At 47.2% G+C, this 22,433-nt stretch overlaps 1 protein-coding gene across 4 annotated transcripts; it reads left to right on the forward strand.

Annotated features, from left to right (window-relative positions):
- The first annotated feature begins 44 nt into the window (after positions 1 to 44).
- Positions 45 to 22,117, forward strand: LOC105190398 (leucine-rich repeat-containing protein 15). 4 transcript variants are annotated; one of them, XM_019844725.2, is made up of 3 exons: positions 45 to 499; positions 19,269 to 19,665; positions 19,774 to 22,117. In XM_019844725.2, the coding sequence occupies exons 2-3, from the start codon at positions 19,277 to 19,279 to the stop codon at positions 21,413 to 21,415; spliced, it is 2,031 nt and encodes a 676-aa protein (XP_019700284.1). In that variant the 5' UTR covers positions 45 to 499; positions 19,269 to 19,276; the 3' UTR covers positions 21,416 to 22,117. The 4 variants fall into 4 exon arrangements, with proteins under 4 accessions (XP_019700284.1, XP_011151446.1, XP_011151445.1 ...); XM_011153144.3 differs by lacking the exon at positions 45 to 499 and adding an exon at positions 10,215 to 10,359; XM_011153143.3 differs by lacking the exon at positions 45 to 499 and adding an exon at positions 10,779 to 10,945.
- The last annotated feature ends 316 nt before the right edge of the window (positions 22,118 to 22,433 follow it).

Below are 22,433 nucleotides of genomic sequence, written 5' to 3' on the forward strand. Positions count from 1 at the left end.
AAAGAGAGAGAGAGAGAGAAAAAGGAAAAGAGAGAGAGAGAGAGAGAGAGAGAGAGAGAGAGAGAGAGAGAGAGAGAGAGAGGAGGAACGAAAGAACGCGGTCGCTCCCAGAGATTTCGAACTGCACTGCAAACGGGGACCACAGTCCTTACTGAGCCGGAGTTTGACTACGTACTCGCGGCTGAGAGACTTTGGGGTCTGCGCAGTTGGTCGCTCACCACCACCACCACCACCACCAGCATCGCCACCATTTCCACCACCATCACCGTCGTCGTCGCCGCCACCGCCGTCGCCGCCGCCGCCGTTGCTGCCACCACTGCCATCGCCTCCACCACCATCGCCGCCGCCGCCGCCGCCGCTGCCGCCGCCGTTGCTGGCCGTCGCCGCCACCGCCGCTTCAACCCCAAACCTCCATGGCAGCTCTCGACGCCAACCCTAACCTGCTCCACCCGGCAGCGCCCTAACTTCGCCGCATGGAGAGCGTCGCCTCGAGTCACGCGTGAGTCGTGATTCTTATTCATATTCGCGTCCGCGAAATTGCATACGGTACCGCTCCGGCCCGCTTCGAGTCCTCCGAGGATTAACTCGCGAGGATTACGCGACGCGCGCGGCTGCCGTGCGCGCCGCGGCTCGAGAAGAGAGGAATCGCGCGCGGCCGAGGCTGGCTGAATAGGGCCGAGCCGTAACCGGTATCGGCTTTAGCGTATAATAGGAATCGTAATTACCTCTCTCTTACGACGAGTAGTAGTATTCGCCTCGCGGAAATGTTGCCCGCTCCTCTTCCCCCTCCTTCTCCTCCTCCTCCTCTTCCTCCTCCTCCTCCTCCTCCTCCGAGGGCGATATAATATGTATTCCTGGGTCAAATGCGCCGGGCAGTGCGCGTCGTAAGCGGCGCACGTAAGGGGCGTTAGCAAAAAGCTCGTATAATCGTACTTTGCCGTAAATTAATTAAAAATGGCCCGTCGCCGTCGGCCGGTCCGCTCGCTCGCTTGCTGCTGTATCCTATAATTACGTTTGTTTAATTAATTAAGCGAGCGTACAGGCGCGAACGTCGCGGTTGCGGCTTACGCGCGACCGCGATCGTCGCGGAATAATAATTAAAAATTACAGTGCGTAAATTCGGTTTAGATATTCGTTTTGCTCCTGGCCAGCTGTAATTTTTAATTATATCGCTGGTGCGCGCAACGCGCGCTAAGCCCCGTCGTTCCCTCGCGAGATCCCCGCGCGTCCGAGCGCCGTGCAGCTTTTAATCTAGTCGGCGCGACGCGATAATGATCGTATTAATTACAATGTGGTAATTCCGATAAACATCTATGTCCACGCGGAGTCTCGCGGGAACGCGGGGAGCTAACGGAAAGCGGGGAAACGCGAAGTCGCGGGAGATCCGCGAGTCTCGCGTGCGAGAGCGGCGCTCCTGATGAACGTGTCCGATGAGAGAGAGAGAGAGAGAGAGAGAGAGAGAGAGAACGCGCGCTGATACGGTAAATACGTATTTGGAAAATCTCATCTCAAATGGCGAACGGTGCACGCAATAATTTCTATTTTCCGCTCTCCCGCGCGCTCATATTTCCGTCTCCGACTGCGTCATCCGCGTTATGAGCGCGTAACGCTGTTAACGCAATAACATTTCTATAAAATTTGCGCCCTGTAATGGACGAGATTGAATTCGAGCCGCGCGGCGCGATCGAAAACACGTCGGATAAAGAGTTCGCGATTTATCGCGAAAAATTCGATCGGATCGAGTGTATTTCCGGGGTAATTCGAGTCGCGCTCTCGCCGCTAAATCCGTCTGTCGTCACTCGCGCTCGCGCCCATCGACTCCCTATAATTATCGCGCCGCGATACGAGTGACGTGTACGGGCAACTTTTGCGCTACCGCGAGAAGAGAAAGAAAGCGCCGAGAGGAGACGTCCGCCACCGACTCGTCGGCGGCGACTCTAAAAAGTTCTCCGTCGGGAGAACAAAAAGAATCCCGTCCGAAGTCACGTTGGCCAAAGTTCGTTGCTCCGTACCGTGTTGTCCCTGCGCATTCTACGGTAGACTGGAGCGTTGCCAAAGTCATTCTCACATAATTTCGAGAGAATATAAGGCTCGCAAAATAGATGAGGCTTGTACGGGTGATGTATCCGCGTGTAACCGGAACGATCATCGCCGGCATATTCGTGACATCCACTACTCCGAATACCGTCGCGCGCCGCGGTATCCTGTCCGCGGCTTTTTATCCCATGTGCAACATTCAACGCTAAAAATGACATCGCCGCTCGAAAAGAGGCGGCGGCGTTCGCTCGAACGAACGAACGAACGAACGAACGAACGAACAACAATGCCGCCGCGGCTTATTATCGCCGGAGACAATTTACGTGACCTCTGAATAAACAATCGCAGTTTATTAATCTCTGACGTAACCCGTACGGATTGATTTCCGGTCCTATTTTGCGTCGCATCTTTTATACAGGTCCTGCCCGCGAGGGAGAAAAGAGAGAGAGAGAGAGAGAGAGAGAGAGACAGCGGGAAACCTCCGAATGCTGTCTCGTCGCCATCTACGGTGCTTCTTCATAACTAAATATTTCACTATTAGTCGATAAAACGAATCGGGAGATTTATATCGCATTTATTTATTGTATTATATTATTTATTATTTATACATGTATGCCAGCTGACCGAAGAGAGACTGCTCGCTCTCTCTCGCTCTCTCCCTCTCTCTCTCTCTCTCTCTCTCTCTCTCTCTCTCTCTCTCTCTCTCTCTCTCTCAGCACAAGATTATGCAATATACTATTATTTCCGGAACGCGGATGTCTAAATGTATTTATAGTGTTCTAAAATATTTAGGTCGATATTATACCCTTCGCGATAGCTCGCTCGCGTCAAAATGACGCGAAGCGGCGAGATATACTTCGTATAATCAGTGCCATTGCTGCGTATTATCTCGCGTAATAGACCCCCTTTTTAGCTAAACTTCCTCTATCTCGTCTACCCCACTTTTTTTTTTCCTTCGCCTCCTCGTCAAAGGAGGCATATATCTACTTAAGCGTGGAGCACGCAAAAAGCTGCGGCGCAGCTGTGCGCGGGAGAAAAAACCATTGTTAAAGTCCCGCGCGACCGTTATCCTAGGTCAGTTGTCGGGAAATTATACGCAAGAGCGATCGTTCTAAATCCGGCGAGAGAACGATAGACGGCGTCGATCGCATCTAAGTCGCCGCGGTGTATCATTAATGAATTTGGCAGACGATGTATGCTAATGAGCGCTCTGCTCTCCCCTCCGCCCTCTCTCTCTCTCTCTCTCTCTCTCTCTCTCTCGTTGTCCAAATAGCGCCAGTTCTAAATCAAGGCAAATTAATATTTATCGTGCGCCCGGTGAATACCTAACAACGCAGCGAGGCACAAAACGCAGTTTTAAATTTGCCACGTGCTCGCGCGCGCGCACGCGAGTGTATCTGACGCGGAAGATCTTCATATAAAGTATCTATTTAGCGTAATGCAAGATTTATGGAGTTACAAGCAGCGGCATATAAATTGATACTACGCCCTGCCGTCCTCGGTGTATACTACATGAGAATTGCATCGGGCATACATCCGCGGATATACACATAAATAAGGAACGTCCGCGAGACAGTCGTGAGCCTTCACACGTACGGCGCGCGCGCGCATCGTGAATAAACATGACGAAACGAGAGCAAAACGGCACGCACGCGAAAAATAAAATACAAGCGCGTACAATATCGCCAGGTATAAAGTAGCATTACACGGTCACACCGCCGCGGGCTCATAACCGACGCGGCGAAATGTTTTAAATACTCTTGCCCAGAAGACACACACACACACACACACACGCGCGCGCGCGCGCGCGCGCACGCACTCACGCCTATCCGCGCGGGAGTTTTGTCATCCCCCACTCTCGAATCAATATCTCAACCACACACCTCCCCTCCTCCTCCCACACAAATATATATCTTGGAATAATAATAACGCGATTGATTGAAACAATATAAATAATTACCGCACGACACTCCGCAGCGCCGCGCGCGCGCAACTCGGACTTGGTAGCGTAGCCGCGCGCGCGCGCGTGTGTGTGTGTGTGTGTGTGTGTTGGTCTGGAATATAAAAAAAAATGCGTGATATTTTATTCCGCACGGACGCGTCACGTTTCGTCGATCGGGAAATTCGTCGGAAAAACGGACGGAAACTCGGCCAGGTATCGTATACTACGAAATAACAGCGCGTTAGTATCGAGGAAGAAAGAGAAAATCGGGCGTGCACCCTCGGTTCGCGCGCTCGCTCGCGTTATTTACGCGGAAAAATAACGGAGCGTCTAGCCGCCCCGAGTTCTACCGGGGGTATTTACGCGATTCCCTCGGCTTGCCGATGGAAAATTAAGTCTCGTTAATCTCCGGGGTGTACACATTTTCGACCGTTTGAATCCCGCATCAAAGCGCGTTCCATTAAGTTTGAACCTCCGTTCCCCTCCGTCGCGTTACTTTAATCCCCTCATTATACACGCTATCCTCGAGAAAGAGAGAGAGAGAGAGAGAGAGAGAGAGAGACGACGGGGGGAGACCAGAAGGGTAGAGAGAAAGAAAGGGCAGGGGAAAAAGGCGAAAGCCGAGGTAAATCCGCGGCGCGCTGCGCTCCGCTTCGCGACGGAGGGAAATTAATCCCGGCTACGATAACTCAGCGGTGCGTTATCGGGAAGGCTAACGTCAATCGCAAAGTTAATCGATGCCCTGCTCATTCGTCGCGCCGGCGATACGAGTGGGGCTAGCAGGTCGTCGGTCCCGGTGAAGATCACCGGGATCTCCCTATTCTCGGGCTCTCGCAATATATTCGCGCGCGCGCGACCGTCGATTCCTGGTGAATGCGATTCTTCGAAAGGCGAACGTTGTTGCGCTCCGCGTCGTTCAATCACGCACTGACTGCATGAGCAGACACCGGGCAAATGTACGAGAATGACACGTACCATATCCGACCGATATCGATTTCCCATTGTCATCTTCAGATCCGAGCGCATACATGCAGCAGCGTCCGCGGCGTTGCGTTGCGACGCACGCGAGTGCTCGCTGGGGTGAACTGCGGCTGTGGGTCAAAAAGCGCGAGTAACTAAAGTGTGATCGCTGCGTGTTGCGCAACGCCCCGAGTAGAAAAATTAATAGGGCTCTGGTAAGGGCTTGATTATTTTTCCCTAACATTAATCGAGCCTTAACATTAATCGAGCCCTAGTAGGGATAGGAAGACAAGGGCCCTGCAAGATGTGTAACAGATGGTTTAACGGCTTCATATAAAGCAACATTATAAAGGCCTCATAAGGCAATATTAATAGGGCCTCATAAGGCAATATTAATAGGGCCTTACAAGGAAATATTTTTATTATTGCCTGAGTAAAAATAATCGTTCTTTTCATTTGAAGAAATTTAGACTGTAATTTCTTTATTTCTTTATAACCTTGTTGGCATACATAGGGATGCAACGATAAGTCGATAATATCGAAATATCGATATATCGAGAGACAAGTGTCGAATATTTATCGATATTTTTTTGTCTCCGATAAAATCGACATGTCGATATGAATTTTATTGATTTTCGTATTTTTCAGTTACACCTCGGGGGGTCTATTACGGTTCTACGACCGAGATGAAAATTACAAAAGTGAGTGAATTCATTAGAATATATATTATGTAATTGCTCGATGTCTAGTAAATTCGCTCACTTTTATCATTTCCACCTCAATCGTTGAACCGTAATAGATCTCCCGCTCCATGTATGTGCTTGCTGCACTTCAGAATGAAGGCAATACTAGAAAAATCCTCGGAAGAGACTAATGCATATGACAGCTAATAAAGCTAATAAAATTTGTTTTTAATTGCGGTATAATTAAAAAATTTTTAAAAAAACCAGATAGAGAACGTATCTACTAAAACAATACTAAACTATGACAATTTTATTACACGCTGCAGATCCTATCAATTTTCTATAACGAAACTTGATTTTGTATATCTAAAGGATATCTAAAGGATCCTTAAAAGATCCTTCTAAGACCGACATCAGTTTTCCATTTAAAGCCTTATATTAAAAATATATTCATTCACATAATGAATATACTTTGGACACAACCCTTTAAGATACAAAATACACGAAAATATTTAGATTATCAGATATTGTAATCGAGAAGTATGAATAAACTTGCATATATCTGGATATATCCTAATTTTATATATTGACGGAAATGATTAAATACTAAACGTGTGTTTAAACGTAATATAGAACATGATATGCATAAAAAACACAATAAAATTATAATTAGCCGTTGGATAAACTAAGATATAAAATTGAATAACGCGAGGACGGTGATATGCCATCCCTACGAGTTTGCATGGAAAAAACGTAAGAATACTAAACATGTTTTACAGTCGCTTGAACAAATAATCAAGTGCATTACCAATCCATCCATTGGTAACAACAATTTGAAACCATATTTTATAAATCATTTCATATGTAACGAACGTTTGTAATTCGTTGTATCTTCAAACATTATTTAGTTTGTCAACAATCCATGCGGTGTGCGCGTAAGAAATACTTCCAAATATTTCTCCAGTGTCCTTAGAATAATCGACCGGTATACATCCGAGTGTGTGTGTTCTATGAATATAGAAATTTATTATTTTCACTACGGTACCGAGTTCCGCACATTGTTCCCGAATTAATATAACAAAGATATACGTAATTCTCCAACATATCATACAAAAATGGCCATGCAACAATTGTCTGCATTTCCAGTGATTCATGGTCCACTGACAAAAAATCGTTATAATAAGTACTTCAATCCAAACATTTGTTATATTTGCAAGACAATAGTTTACAATCTCATGACATGTGATTATTGTCACCTAGTCAGTTACTGTAGTCAGGAACACAAACGGTTACATCGGTGGCAACATATGCAAATGTGCTTGGTGGTAGAAGAATTATTAAACATGGACGCAGGATGGGACACTCGTCAATTAAGTAGAGAGGATTGGATCGAGTCGAGGAAAGAGTTGATGCATTTAATTAAGATAAAATTGTGGCGTAATCTCAAAATCGAGGAAATTAATATAATACTATTTGCAAAATCGTGTTGCATTTGTCACCAACAGGCGAATCTGCAAATGTGCATAAAGTGCTGTTCCGTTAACTATTGCAATGATCATGTGGAAGAATTTCAAAGCGTCCATAGTTCCAATTGCTACAACCAATATTTATCTTTTATTATAGAAATCGCTTTGATAAACGACATTTCAAGTTTAATAAAATTCACTCTTTTATTCGATACGTATGAACCACTTATTGATATGTGTTCATTTATTGATAAACATCTAAGAAAAGGACCTTATAAGAAATTAAGCGATTGTTTGCTTTCATATATTTATGTATATTCTGATTTCGTATCAGGACCGTTAACGCTGTACCATGGATTGCGGGAAATGTTATTTCATACCTTAAATATACAGGATAGTTCCTACATTATTCATATAATATACTCAAACTATTATGATAAAGAATTTTTCGCATCTTGGGAGCTTTTCCTGCATCTTTTAAATCATGTACAGTATTTAACAATTGTAATATTAAAAATGTCATCTGACACAAGACGCTATAATGTCAACGTTTGTAGTCAGTGCAGAGAACGTAACCGAATAATTAACATTGAACATTATTCAATATCGTATTGCACTTATGTGCTCACTAATGTATATAAGCGACCAAATGTGTGTGAATGATAATGTAACCCTATATGGCCGCAAATCATTTTAAGATTACGTGAGCAAAACTGTCCCTTGTTTATAACCTTTACATCCCAATTGAAGGCGGAAATAAGTTTAAATAAATTGTATTCAGTTTTAGATACACTATTAATTCCTTTATATTTTGGCGAAAATAAATTTCATTCCTTAGCGCCATGTAGAATGATCGGGAGTGATGATATGATTTTTATGAATAAGTATTTAGCTATCTTTTCGAATTTATATTAATTATTCGAACACATGCAAATGACTTGAAGCTATCATAATCATTTGTAATACCACTTTATCATCTTTGCAAATTATATGGTAGATTGTACACAATTTGTATGAAAGTGTGAGAATGCCTATGTGTATATGTGTATGCGCGCGCACACATACACACGATTTTAACATACATATAAAACAACAGATATATATAATAAATGTATGTCTAAATACACATATGTGTCGGATTGAAATTAAGTATTTGGATCTGACAGTTGCTGTAAAAACGTCGATAAATTTTAAAATTGCTAAATATACTGCGTAAATTCGAGTACAAGAAACAACGAATGTAAATAAATGATGATACACTTTATTATAATAAATATTTAGTTATTTTTATGTTGAATTTATATGATTTATTCGAGCAGTTTCAAATCATCTAAAATTATCATGGAAAGTTCGAATATCACTTTGTTATCATTTTTGTAAATGATATGAAAGTTTATGTACAATTTATGGAGCAGCCTGTATGTGTGTGACCGCTCGCGCGAGCCCGCATACATATTTTATATGCATATTTTATATGTACATAATGAGAAAGGGGGAGGAGAGGGTAGAGAGAGAGAGAGAGAGAGAGAGAGAGAGAGAGAGAGAGAGAGAGGGGGGGAGAGAGAGAGGGGAAGAGAGAGAGAGAGAGAGAGGGGAAGAGAGAGAGAGAGAGAGAGAGAGAGAGAGAGAGAGAGAGAGAGAGAGAGAGAGAGAGAGAGAGAGAGAGAGAGAAAGGAGAGTGTGAGAGAGAGAGAAAGTGAGAGAGAGAGAAAGACAGAGAGGGAAAGAGAGAGGAAGAGGGAGAGAGAGAGAGAGAGAGAGAGACGGGGGGAGAGCTTAAGACGGTCTTGAATAGAAATGTTAAACGTCGAAATTTTCATTGGTTATACGGTTACGCGTTATTATGCAGAAAATATGTGTCATGGAATTTCAAACTGTATACGCCTGATACATCGTATGTTGGAGTCGGATATTATCGAATTTATATTACTCCAGGGATTATTTTTGATTTATAATATTTATTCTAAACTTTAATATGAATGAGCCAAAATAGCGTGCGCTTGTAGTATACTAGTATCCCTAAAAGATCCATCTCGAGACCTGATGTGGTAATAATGAGACATCCTTTTTTAGGACATTCTACTTTCAGCCTTATCGGGGCCTCATGCTTCACGAGGAAGGCCCTAATAATTTTTTGCTCGGGGTGTTGTCGGCGGTCGGGAAGCGCGAACACGACTCGCTGTCGGAAACGTAAAATAATACTTGAAATGCGAGTTCGTCCGGATGTCGACGTCGCTAATTATCTCAAACGCCATCGCTCGATTTCTCGAGGAACATGTTTCTCGAAGCAGGCGCGCCAGCCAACCGCGAAGAGAACAACGCGGAACGCGCCGATGTTGACGCCTAGCTGTTTCTCGCGGAACATGCTCATGCATACATTTGCGCGTAAATTGTCCAATGTATGTCCATAATTCAACTAACGAATGATATAAATTTCCCCCGCCGGCACGTCGGACTTCGAGGATGCTGTTAGCGCGGCGGAGCGTTCTTTAATAAGAATGCAAATGCTTCCTTGTAAGACGTAGACACGTGTTGCTTCCGGGAAATGTTTTCCTGAAATATACCGGCGGTTTGCGCCGTTTTCACGTGCTCGAGCACATCTTGCATGCGCGAGCAAAAGCATCAGCTTGCGGGATAGCCGCGTCGTCATCGCCGCCTCGATAAAAGAGCGACTCTCGCCGAGACGAGAATCACAAACTCATTCTTGGGTGTTATCATTTACTGCTGAGTAGCCGCGGACATGTCATCGGGATTACCATAGAAACGTCACAAACCTCGTGCGTACTCTTCAAAGAACCCGCAGCTCGAGGCGTCATCTCACACGACGTGACGACGTGACCGAGTGACGAGTCCGGGGAAGACACGTTCGAGACGAACGGAGAGCGCAAATACGTGCGCGTCGTTCCCCTCTTCTCTTGTCGATTGTTTAGTTTCTTATTTAGTTTCTCCTCGTCGAAAGATACGCTTTACTTTTTGAACCGTGCCTTTAGCGTCATCTGCAAGCAGCGTGTGCATCAGCAAAGCGCTGCAACGCATGCGCGCCTGTTTCCCTCTCTCTCTCCCTCTCTCTCTCTCTCTTTTTCTCTTTCTCCTCGCCGCTCACCGCTCGTTCGCGTGTAGTAGCCGGTATTAATCAATCACCTGTTTCGTCGCGAATACGTTTCTCGCAAAGGTCCGACAAAGCGCACGCGACATTTGGCCATCTTTCGCGTCGATTTGATTCCGCTGCGAAGGAAACAAGAGAAGGGAGCGTGCAAACGGAAGGAAAAACGTGAGTACGATGGCAGATAACGACGTGTCCGGTTAGCCGCAGAGAAAAGTGAGACGTTGCGCGCAGTCGGTGGTACGAATTAGAAATACTCACGAGTTTTTCTCACTATATTCGATTAGCATGACGAATCGCTCGGTCGCACAATCGAAAGCCGGAGTAGAATTTAAACGCACGCGAGAGAGAGAGAGAGAGAGAGAGAGAGAAAGAAAGAAAGAGCTGCTTGCCGATCGACCAGATAGTCCCGCGAACGATCCGCCATTTATTTCCCATAAGCGACTTGAGAGTCGCGACCGGGTCACGTGATCGTCCTCTGATCGCACACACATATCGATGTACAATTCGACCGAGAGCTCGAACAGCGGGATTCGCGTCCCGGCGCAAGACGCATTTAAAAAGGGTTGAATCGCGGCGCGCAGGCGCAGGCGCAGTTTGGCGGTGCCTCGTGCTCGGCGTGCTCGCGATCCCGAATCGTGCGGAACGCTCGCGAGCCGCGTTGTTTGTCGCGTTCTCTCTCTCTGTCATCACGCTCGGCCAGGTCGAGGCGAGTGCAGGCCCTTTGCTCCGCGTCACGCCGCGTCCGCATACGGTAAGATGGTAGGACCCCTACCCGCTGATTTGACAGGCGACGCGCCGCTCGAGAGTGGTCCGATGAGGTTAGAAAGAGCGAGAATCTCACGGCCGCGCTTCTTGTCCGAGGCAGGGCCGGTCCGACGGCAACCGGGCGCCTGTGGCAAGACGATATACGAACCACCGGATTTTCGCTAATTAACCTGTCTCAGGAGGCACTTCTCGCCTCCCTCACGAACTTCAGACGCGAGACCCGCTGCCGCGGCGTCGCCCCCTCCCCCCTCGCGCCTTCCTCTCCCTGGATCAGCCCTTCTCGCAGGAACGGCTCGGCGGAAATTGCGCCCGTAAAAAGGAGACTGCGTCTCTGCGCGAGGAAGCGGAGCTCTCGGCGATGGTCGAAGGAAGAATCAAAAGATGCTCGTGATCTGATTTCCTCGAGTAACGCGTGTCGCGTGGGCGAAACAATTCTCGCCGAGAGAGAGAGAGAGAGAAAGAGAGAGAGAGAGACAGCGATTGGATACACCTTGGAGCTTATGAGAGAGAAAACGGTAATCTCTGTGAAATATTCTCAAAAGACACACACACACACACACGTCTCGGAAGTAACGACGTCGATAAGCTTGTCATTTTTGGCGCGACGCGCCGATTAATTCGGTTTAAAGCGCAGTGCATATTCCGGCTTTGTAGCGGGAAAGAGGGCGAGTACGGAAACAAAGCGCAGGAAGTATGACTGGAACGAGCAGATCGCACAAAGCGGCTGCCGCGCCGCGCCGCGCCGCGTCGTCCGGTGCGTTCCATGCGCGCAAGGGCGGCGCGGAAAGGGACGAGCTTCTCGGTAGATTTTGCTCTGAAAGAACGAGAGAGAGAGAGAAAGAGAGAGAGAGAGAGAGAGAGAGAGTGAGTGAGTTTGCTCAGATATGACTTCATTTAACGACGACACGGTGCCGCTCGAGATCCGTTTTTCAACGCGAGCGTCCTCGGCCTGAGGTCGTCGGTCACCGGTCGCGTCCTCGGCCATCCGTCGCTACGTAAACGCGAACACAAACGCAGCTCTCTCGCAACCTGCCCCGCCGATCCCGCGCTTACGTGTTACGCTTAGTTGTCGCAGCGAAGCCAAAGCAGTCGCGGCTGCCGGTCGGAGAGAGCGTTTAAACAGCGAATTATTTGCTTACCTCCCTCGGCGAAGAGCGATCGGCGGGCGAGCTGGTAAGTAAGTGGCAAAGGAGAGACGAGTATCTCTAACTTGTTTTCCCATTACATTTACCCGCGCTGTTGCTACAAAATACGTGGCAAAGGTCGTATCGGAGTAGTCGGTCAAATCCAATTGCGAAGCCATTGGAGCGTCCACTTAGAACGCCGTCGTACAGTCGGGAGAACTTCAGCAACAATATACGGACATACACACACACACACGCACACACACAGTGTATACATCATACAGACGCACACAAAGCGGGACAACAAATTGGAAATATCGTACCTTGGAGATACCTTGGAGAAATATCCTCGCGAGACCACGCACACAATACGGAGAAGTCTAAGAGCAAAAGGGTGATATAGTGGGTCGTAGAGCGTCTAAAAGACATCCTAATTTTTCAAGAGGACCCTTTAGGTACGCTCTCGCTATTGTTCATGCGAAGAGCCTAAGCGGCTAACTTGCCGCTCGATTGCCTCGTATATTGACTTGCTGGCGTAACGAATAGATTACAGTCCGGTAATATGATCCGCGCGGAACGCCGCGCGGCCTCGAGTTATCGCAAATCACTCGTCGGGAGCGATGAGGTGGACAAGACGAGGCGCTGTTCGATACAAAATAGCCCCCTCGTGAGGTGCTCGGCAATTCATCGCGCGACCGATGAACGAGCGGCGCGGCCCGTCGTTGGCGATGTGATTTCTTATCAAAGATAATTCTTATCGCAGCCCGAGTCACATAATGAACATTATCACGACGAGCATTTGCATCACGTTGAATGTAACGCGGCTCGACTTTTTATCCGTTTTGGGGCGAACAGCGAACACATATTCGATGTTTCAACAATGCTTACCACCTTCAGCCCGCATACGTGCAGAAAGACGTTAAGTAAACGTGCATGTGTGTGTGTGTGTGTGTGGGCTCAAAATATTGGAATGTTCGGAAAGTGATTTCGGTTTTTTTCAAATAGATGTTAATTGCCTTTTTAAGCAGTTAACCTCATTCTAAATCTGAAAATTATTTTACATTTTTACAACGCACGCTTCAAGCTTCATTTGAAAAAAAAAAGGTGTTTCGGAATCAAGTCAAGTTGTTTCTGTTTGGCGTCGCATCAGAAATGGAAAACCGACGTGAGCACTTTTCGTCACATTTTTGCTCTTTTATTACCGTAAAGACAAAATGCGGCAGCGCAAGTAAGAAAAAAAAATTGCGTGCCGTGTATAGAGAGGATGTGTTGACTGAACCAGCCGGTGTCAGAATTGCTTTTCGAAACTTCGTTCTGGGAATTTCGACCTCAAAGATGCATCACGTTTTGGAGAGCCAGTTGAGGCTGATGAAAACCAAATAAAGGCATTGATGGACGCAAATCGTCATTTAACAACACGAGAAATTGACGAGAGAGATTGAATTGATCGAATTCGACCGTGCATGAGCATTTGAAACAACTTGGTTTTGTTTCAAAGCTCGATATTTGGGTTTCCCACATTCTCAAAGGAAGAGATTTGATTCGTCGCATTACTATCTGCGATTTGCCGTTGAAACGTAAAGAAAACGATCCATTTCTGAAGCGGCTCATAACTGGAGATGAAAGATGGATTGTATACAATAATATTAAATGTAAAGGATCACGGAACAGACGTGATGACCAGCTCAAAGCACATTGAAAGCTGATATTCATCAAAAGAAGATGCTCTCTGTTTGATGGGATTGGAAAGGAATGATTTCCTTTGAGCTGCTACCAAACAAACAAACGATTGATTCGAATGTGTATTGTCATCAATTGGACAAATTGAATGATTCCATGAAGCAGAAGAGACCAGAATTGGCGAACAGAACAGGTATTGTGTTTCATCATGACAACGCTCAGACCTCACACAAGTTTAATGACTCGCCAGAAGCCGTTAGCTCTTAGATGGGATTTGCTATCGCATCCGCCATATTCACCTGATCTGGCGCCACCCGATTATCGCTTGTTTCGGTCGCTGCAAAATTCTTCCCGGACGGTAAAAATTTCAATTCAAATGAAGGCGTCAGAGACCACTTAATTATTCAGTAGGGATGTGCGAATCAAGAATTTTTATGTCGAATCGAATCGAACCGAATCTCATTTTTTAAATTCGAATTCGAATCGAATCGAATCCATGAAATTTCATTCGAATTCGAATCAAATCGAATCGAACCATTAAAAAATTTAACATGAATATTAAACGTGCAAATAATGATGGAAGATTTTAATATGAAAGGGAATATTAATATTGTAATATTATCTTAAAATAAAATATATATTTAAATATTTATAGTAATTTATAATTAAGTTATTAATTATAAGTTAGGTTAATTACGGTAATTAAACATTATTAATTAATAATTAATTAAAAGTAAGTTAAGGGTTCAAATATACAGGCCCAGATGGCCTGGTTTTATAACTGATACGCACAAACGCTAATATATGTGATTCGTATTCGAATCTTCGCGATTCGAGATTTTCGAATTATTCGGATTCGAATCATAGGGATTCGGATTCGAATCGAATCTAATGTAATTCGATTCGATTCGATTCGAATTCGAATAGTTCGCACATCTCTATTATTCAGTTTTTTGCCAATAAGGACCAGCGTGGAATCTTCTACGAGCGTGGAATCATATCGTTACTTCAAAGACGGTAAAAGATATTACAATAGAACAAGGTGGTCGACACTTGACAGAATAAAACTACTCCTTCTATTAAAAATATCGTCTTTCATTTTCATGCAAAGAAAAACCGAAACTACTTTCCGAACGACCCAATAACTCCCCCGTTCGCAAATATGAATCCACGGAGAGGAGGTTATCCATGCAACAGAGCGCGCCTCGGCCGCTCTGACGCGGACTAATGCGCGCGCGAGAGACGTCGCGTTTGATGCACGGAGAATGAAATATGCCGTGAATACTTCTCTCGTGCGCGAGCTTGCAGCGGAAAGCTCGTGGCGCGGTCGTTTCTCACGGTGGCTGCAGTCACGAGAAATACTGGCGGCCCGGGGCGCTCCGTGGCGGCGAAACGCGCTCGATCCGTATCGCGTCGATGATGTCGTAAAACCGCGCGACTCTCCGCGTAAGTTCGGGAAACAGGTGTTCCGTTTTGTCGTTCGCGGCCGCGCGCGACTCTACGTGCGCGCAATGACTGCGACTCCGCTTACCCGTTTGTCGCGCCGTAATCGCGATCGCGCTTCCCCGTAAACGCGGCAGGACGCGCGTCTCTGCGCTATTTTTAATTACACCCCGGACAATCGCGGGCGCTTTGCAGTAAAACACGTACGCGCGGCCGCGGTGTGTATTTGCGCGAGTAACCGGCGCGATGTGCAATACGTACAATTGAGGCTTTGACCGGAGAAACGATGTAATCAACTAATTTGAAATTTTCCGCTAGAGTTGAAAAAGCAAATACCGCGAATTCAACAAGGCCCCAATTAAATCCGCCAAACTAAACGCTTTTACATCCTAAAACCGCTCGATAATTGCGCAAAAACCCGGGTGAATTTCACCGAACGAGCTACTGACTCTCTCTCTCTCTCTCTCTCTCTCTCTCCCCCCCTCTCTCTCTCTCTCCCCCCCTCTCTCTCTCTCTCCCTCTCTCTCTCTCTCTCTCTCTCTCTTTCTCTCTCTCTCTCTCGCTCTCGCTCTCGCTCTCTCTCGGTCTTGCGAAAAATTCACTCGATACCGCTCAGGCTTGAATCGGCAATGTCGATACCGCGCTCGCCCCGCTCTACGATCGCACAATTGTACATTGCAATTTCACGTGATATTGACTGCGCGTCATTGTGTGAACGTACGAAAACGCGCGTCCCCTCCTCTCTCGCCCACTGCGTATCGACTCGCGCGAGTAAAGAATTGTCAGGGCCATTCTCATAAGGCCCCGATTAGGCTGAAGGTAGGATGCTTTAAAAAGGGATGCCTCATTATTATCACATTAGGGCCCGAGATGAATCTTTTAGGGATATATCTTAGATTTTACGCAGTAAAGAAATTTTACGTACACCTTTCATAGGAAAAACTGAGAAGGGAGAACTCGAAGGGATTGTTTTAGGGATGCCTTAGATTTTACAAAATAACTCTTTAACATGGAAAACTGATGTGGGCCTTAAAAGGATCTTTTAAAAGGATGCTTTAGATATGCAAAATCAAGTTTTGTCATAGAAAATTAATAAGTTAATAGCCCTATTAATATATTGTCTTGTAAGGTTTAACATGGGAAACTGATGTGGGCCTTGGAAGGATTTATTAAGGATGCTTTAGGTCTTGATAAATAAGGCTTTGATAGGGAAAGCTGAGAAGGGCCTTAAAAGGATTTTTTTAAAGATGCCTTAGATTTAATAAATAAGGCTTTGGTAGGGAAAACTGAGAAGGGCCTTAGAAGGAATTTTTAGGGATGCCTTAAATTTCACAAAATAACTCTTTAACATGGAAAACTGATATGGGCCTTAGAAAGATCTTTTAAGAGGATATCAAGTTTTGTTACAGAAAATTAATGAGATAATAGTCTTATTGATATTACTTTATAATAAGGCTATTACTTTATAATACGTGTTGAATGGTATTGAATTATCGGAAAGACGTTGGAATAAATGTATCGAAGTTTCAGGAGATTATATTGAAAAATAAAACATATTTCACGGCAAAAAAAATTTTCTTTCATTGTTAGGCCGAGAACTTTTCAGACTGCCCTCGTACTTTATAAGGTCCTTATAATAATAATATTGCCTTATACGGACCCGTTAAATCATTTGTTCATCATTTGTACACATCTTGTAGGGCCCTTGTCTTTCTATCCCTACTAGCGCTTCATTAATGTTAGGGCTTGATTAATGTTAAAAATAATCAGGCCCTTATCTATTAATTTTTCTACTCGGGTCGCGCGAGAAACGGCACGCAGAAGAGACGCGCGCATATGACGCGTTTGTTACACATCTTAACGTTCACTTCCTAAATTACGTGACCTCGACACCGCATTGCCGTGGTTTCCCGAGAAGTCGCAAACGTCTCAATTAACACCCGTACCTTTCCGCTCCCGCGCGTCGGCCGAACGAAACATACATGCGCGTTATATTATATTATATTAATATGCGTAATGGAATTCGCGCAACGCAATTCGACATTCACCGGCGGAGTGTACGAATTATCCATTTGCGTGAGTATCGCCTTCATAGAACATCCGTCAATTCGCGTAATGATGTTACCAAGCGTTCTTATGCAACGGCTAATGCAACATGCAGACTAGAGAGGCGGAGGGGGGTGGGAGGAAAGAGAGACTTTGTTCGCGCGAAATTTAATAAACTTGGCTCTGTGTTTCTCTCTCTCTCTCTCTCTCTCTCTCTCTCTTTCTCTCTCTTTTCCTCGGAACGGTGCAACACGATATAAGGCCATTTCATCTCTCGGGTCAATAAAAACAGCACCGTATCGGTGAAATTGTGTTGTCCTCCTGAAGGAAATCGAAATGGCTCTTGCGGGGTAAGATACTCAAACAAAGACTACAAACGTATACAGTTATTTATCTCGATAGGATACAGGACGAATCGCGCGCCCCGAGATCATCCCGATCCGATGGGACGACCTTACGCGATCCAGCCTCGCAGGATCCCTGACGTGATGGCGTATATCCTGACGTCCTATGATTCCCAGCCGTCAGCGGCGGTATCATTCCTCGGAGACGTCGGATGTAGACAGCGATATCGATTTGACAAGTGTGCCCTCAGCGAGCGAGAACAATAGCGCCGTGTATATTAAATGCAATCCGTCCGCCGAAACGGCGCGACGAGACGGAGAGGGAGATGGAGAAACAGAAAGAGAGAGAGAGAGAGAGAGAGAGAGAGAGAGAGAGAGAGAGAGAGAGGGAGGGAGGGAGAGAGAGAGAGAGAAAGAGAGAGATTCGCAGGAGGGTGCAAACGGAAACGGAGAAAATATCCCGGCGCGTTCGAATCCATTGATTTAACGAACGCTTCCGTCAACGCGTAAATTCCGCTCGGGAGGATCCCGGAGGAGCCGGAGGGCGGCCGGCTGCCTGGAAATCCCCAGTCAAAACGCTGTCGCATAAAGAAAGGCGACACTCGCAAAAAGCGCCGGTGTCTCTCGTCCAAGAGAAACAGAGCAGCGAGCGAGCGAGCGAGTGAGAGAGAAAGAGAGAGAGAGAGAGAGAGAGAGAGAGAGAGAGAGAGAGGGGGGAAATGAGAGACATGAGGGAATCGGTATGCAAATGATTTTATCCCCGACACGCAGCGCTTTCTCGCGACCGGAGCCGGGAGAGCAGGCATTCGAAAACTAAAGAATCGTGGCGCCGGAGGCGAGCCGATGCCCAGAAATATGGCGCGCGGCGATTGTTGGCAGTTTCGAAGAAGCAAATGTACGTCGGCGGTAATGGTGGTGCTCTCGCGGTCGAAGGCGAGCTCTCGTCCCGTAGCAAGGGCTTTGGTTCTCTTTCTCTCTCTCTCTCTCTCTCTCTCTCTCTCTCTCTCTCTCTCTTTCGCCCTTTCCTCCCTCTCTCTGTCTTCTCCGGGGTGCAGCCGAGCGTGCAACGCGTACCATTCTGGCGGAAAGCCCTATTCCCGACTTCGAGCGTGAAGAGTTGTCTAGCGGCCAAAGGCGTCGGCGCGTTTCCTTGTAATGCACTCCTCCGCCAGCGTAAAAACTTAGCCGAACGTGATTCGTCATCGCGATGAATAAGATGAACGTGCTCGCAATTTACGCGGCTCTCTCCCGCCCGGCACGACTCCCCGCCGTGCCGGGCTGACTCATTTACGTGGATTAAGGCGTCGCGCTGGAACTACGGAGATATCTCGCGTGTTCTCCGATTGCGTGCCTCTCTCCGCGCGTCCGGACGGAGACGTGGTGCAGCAACACCGAGAGCGGCGTATTTTTTGGTACATCACCTGGCGCATTCCGAAATATCTGTGTATATGTGCTTGCTTGCTCGCGCATGAGCAAGAATTGAACTTCCACGGGAGGGAGAAAAGCGGAAATGCTGATCTCTCTCCGAATACGCGGGAGATTCTCGTCTTTTGTACGACATCACTATGACGATGAAAACGCGTACGTGTCCGCGTTTACCGATGACTGAAACGCGCGCGGAGGCTCGACTACGCGCACTGATCGTGTATCATTATTTTGCTGTTGACCGCAGATCGCGCGATGGTCAAGATGAGGGTGTTGCGTCTGCTCGTGGTGTGCCTGGTCGCTTCGACGTTCGGCCTGAACGAGGAGGAGCTGCTGGAGCAAGAGTGCCCAGTAGACTGCCACTGTCACTACTTTCGCATCAACTGGGTGACGGACTGCTCGGATAGCAACCTGACGACCATCCCGTACGGCGAGCTCAGCCAGAACGTCTATATCTTAGACATGAACGATAATAATATCGCAGACCTCGGCCCGTTTCCCAGCTCCATCAAGCTGAGGCGCCTCCAGATGGCGCACAACCGATTGACCGAGCTGTCGTACGAATCCTTCGCCGGATTAACGTACCTCCTGGACGCGGACTTCTCGCACAACGCCATCAGGCGCGTCGATCCCGAGGCGTTCCGGTAAAGATCAGCAAATACGCGTTGTCGGTCACACTCGCGCGAGCGCGATCGCTCGTTTTATTTCAGCGTGCTGGCTCATGCTTGTCAATGATGCGATCAATTCAACAGGGACAGCCCGGGTCTGATCACGTTGGAGCTGCAACACAACCCCCTGGACGTGGTCGAGGGACCGTTCCTCAATTGCCGTACGCTGCTCTACCTCGACCTGAATTCGTGCGGTATCCGCCAGCTCGACACGCGCTTCTTCTACAACACGACGAATTTGAATAAGCTCGACCTGTCGCACAATCCCCTGCAGAGGATCGAGCCGGGTCCGTTCGATCACCTCACGAACATGGAATATCTCAAGCTGAACGGATGCAACTTAACCTACATATCCTCCGAGGCGTTTTCCCACCTGGAAAATTTGCGACAGCTGGAGATAGCGGACAACGCGCTGAAGACGTTGAATTGGCGGAACCTTCTCGCGCCGTTGGTGCGCTTGGAGCATCTCGATATCCGCGACACCGGCGTCACGAACTTACCGGGCGACGCCTTCGCCAAGAACTTGTATCTGCGACAATTGGTCCTCGCGGACAATGAGCTGTGGCATTTGGACGTCGAAGACACCCTCGGTCACAATCTGCACAGTCTTCAGTCGCTGGACCTGTCGAATTGCAATCTGCAAGATCGCCTGTCCGAGGAGGCCTTCAGAAACGCGAGCAAGCTGCGTGTGTTGAACCTGAGCGGCAATCCGATGTTCGCCAGCGACTTGACCGCCGTCCTCCGCCACTTGCCGAAGCTCCATAAGCTCTCCCTCAGCAATTGCAGCCTGCGGAGATTGCCGAATGCCTTCGACATCTTCGAGAATCTCGAGGAGCTCGATATCTCCCATAATCCACTTTCCGACGCATTCGTCAGTCTCCTGAATCCGTTAAGATCGCTCGAGTACTTGGACATGTCGTACTGCGACCTCGGTTACGTCGGCAACAATACTTTCGCGCAAATGACCTCGCTGAAGCAACTGATCCTCTCGGGCAACGAGCTACACACGCTGCAGGAAGGACTGTTCGCGAACCTGACGCGCCTGGAGAGCTTGGAACTGAACAACTGCGACCTGAAAGTACCGCTGGACCCAAAGGTCTTCGGCAATCGCCTCTCGACGAACATAATCGAGCTCAAGCTCAGCGGTAATCCGCTGAGCGTGCCCGACGAGGGCTCGCTGTTATCGACGCAGCTGTCCAATCTGGAGATTCTGGATCTCAGTAACTGCGGCATCTCCCATCTGAACGAGAACATATTCGCCGCGATCAACAATCTCACGCAGCTAAATCTCTCGGGAAACACCATCTCCGGCGTGGAGAACCTTAGTTCTCTGAGGAAGCTGCACGCGTTGGAGCACGTAGATCTGAGCAACAACAACCTGAGCACGATCAATCCGAGTGTGTTTGGCTCGAACCCGCGCTTGTTGTCCATCAATCTTATGGGCAATCCGTTCATCTGCAACTGCTCCATCGCGGAGACGTGGGACTGGGCCGTGCAAGAGAAGGGCGACCTCCACGTGCTGGTCGGCAGCCAGCCGGCCAACTTCGAGACCGGCTCCGCGAAACGACGGAAGAATCTCTCCTGCTCCTATAATGAAGAGACCTATCGAAGCATGACGGCCGGTAGTCAGGCAGCCGCGAGTCGCAAGCACTACCCCAGTCTGTTCACACCGTCGCGTACCTGGGCCAAATATGTCCGCGAGTCCAACTGCAGTCGGCGCTCATGATACGCGACGACCTACCAGCACCCGATGTTGAACGTCTACTACTACAAAATATGCAAGCATAAACAGAAATTATGAGCCGAGTCACTACTGCTGTTGAATACTACTATCGCGCGACATCTCCGTACAAGTCATGGCGCAGCGATACCAATGGGCGATTTATACTTTTGTGGCATTATCTTTTTAGTCATAGCACTTAAGGCCAGATCTGACGTGTGTAGCTTGCGTTCTTAGAAGATACACCCGCATTGAGATGTTGCTTAACAAGTAAGTCTCATAAATACTCGGTTTTGTATATAATATATATTATACTGTCTTTCTTTTTTTTTTGTACATATCGTAAGGATTGATTGTCGCTCTAAATGTCTTGTTGTATCCAACTCGATAAAGTAGTGCGCTTAGGCGGGTGTTGGAACGATCAGCTAGCAATGAACGGCGTTAGATGAAGAAAGATTGCGGGGGGAAAAGGAGAGAAATCGCAACAGTAGAATTCAATTAGAGGGAAAGATACGCAACGGATTAGCAAACGAGAGACGTTCCTCGATTTCGGGTTCGAGGATCAATGTCACTGAAATTTCGCGCGTACCCATAGTCGTCCTCGATCTCGGATTATCGCGCAGCGACGATAACGCGCTGATTCGTGTTGCTTTAGTCATAAATTGTAAAAGACTGTGTTTAATAAAGTTTCGTCGATCCTTCTTGATACACGTGCCAACTTTCTCACTCGCGTCGCTCGTTCGCGATGACACGTCTGGCCTGCGGGTCAATCGCGATAACTGGCGTCGTTTATTCAAGCAGCGTCGATGCTACTGATCGATGCAACGCGATGTCGGTGCTCGATAATACGATGATAGACTGTGTCGCCATGCGGATATCTTTCGGCGGTTAACAGCACGGTGCCTCGATGGGACGTTTTATGCGATGCGCTGTCACAGAGCAAAGTTGAGTACAGGCAGAGTTGAGTCAACATTGTCACTTTTTACGCCATGACAGCGGCCAACGACGTGTTAACCGTGAAATG

This window comes from Harpegnathos saltator, unplaced genomic scaffold (assembly GCF_003227715.2).
Source record: "Harpegnathos saltator strain DR-91 unplaced genomic scaffold, Hsal_v8.6 scaffold688, whole genome shotgun sequence".
In the NCBI taxonomy this organism is placed as follows: domain Eukaryota; kingdom Metazoa; phylum Arthropoda; class Insecta; order Hymenoptera; family Formicidae; genus Harpegnathos; species Harpegnathos saltator.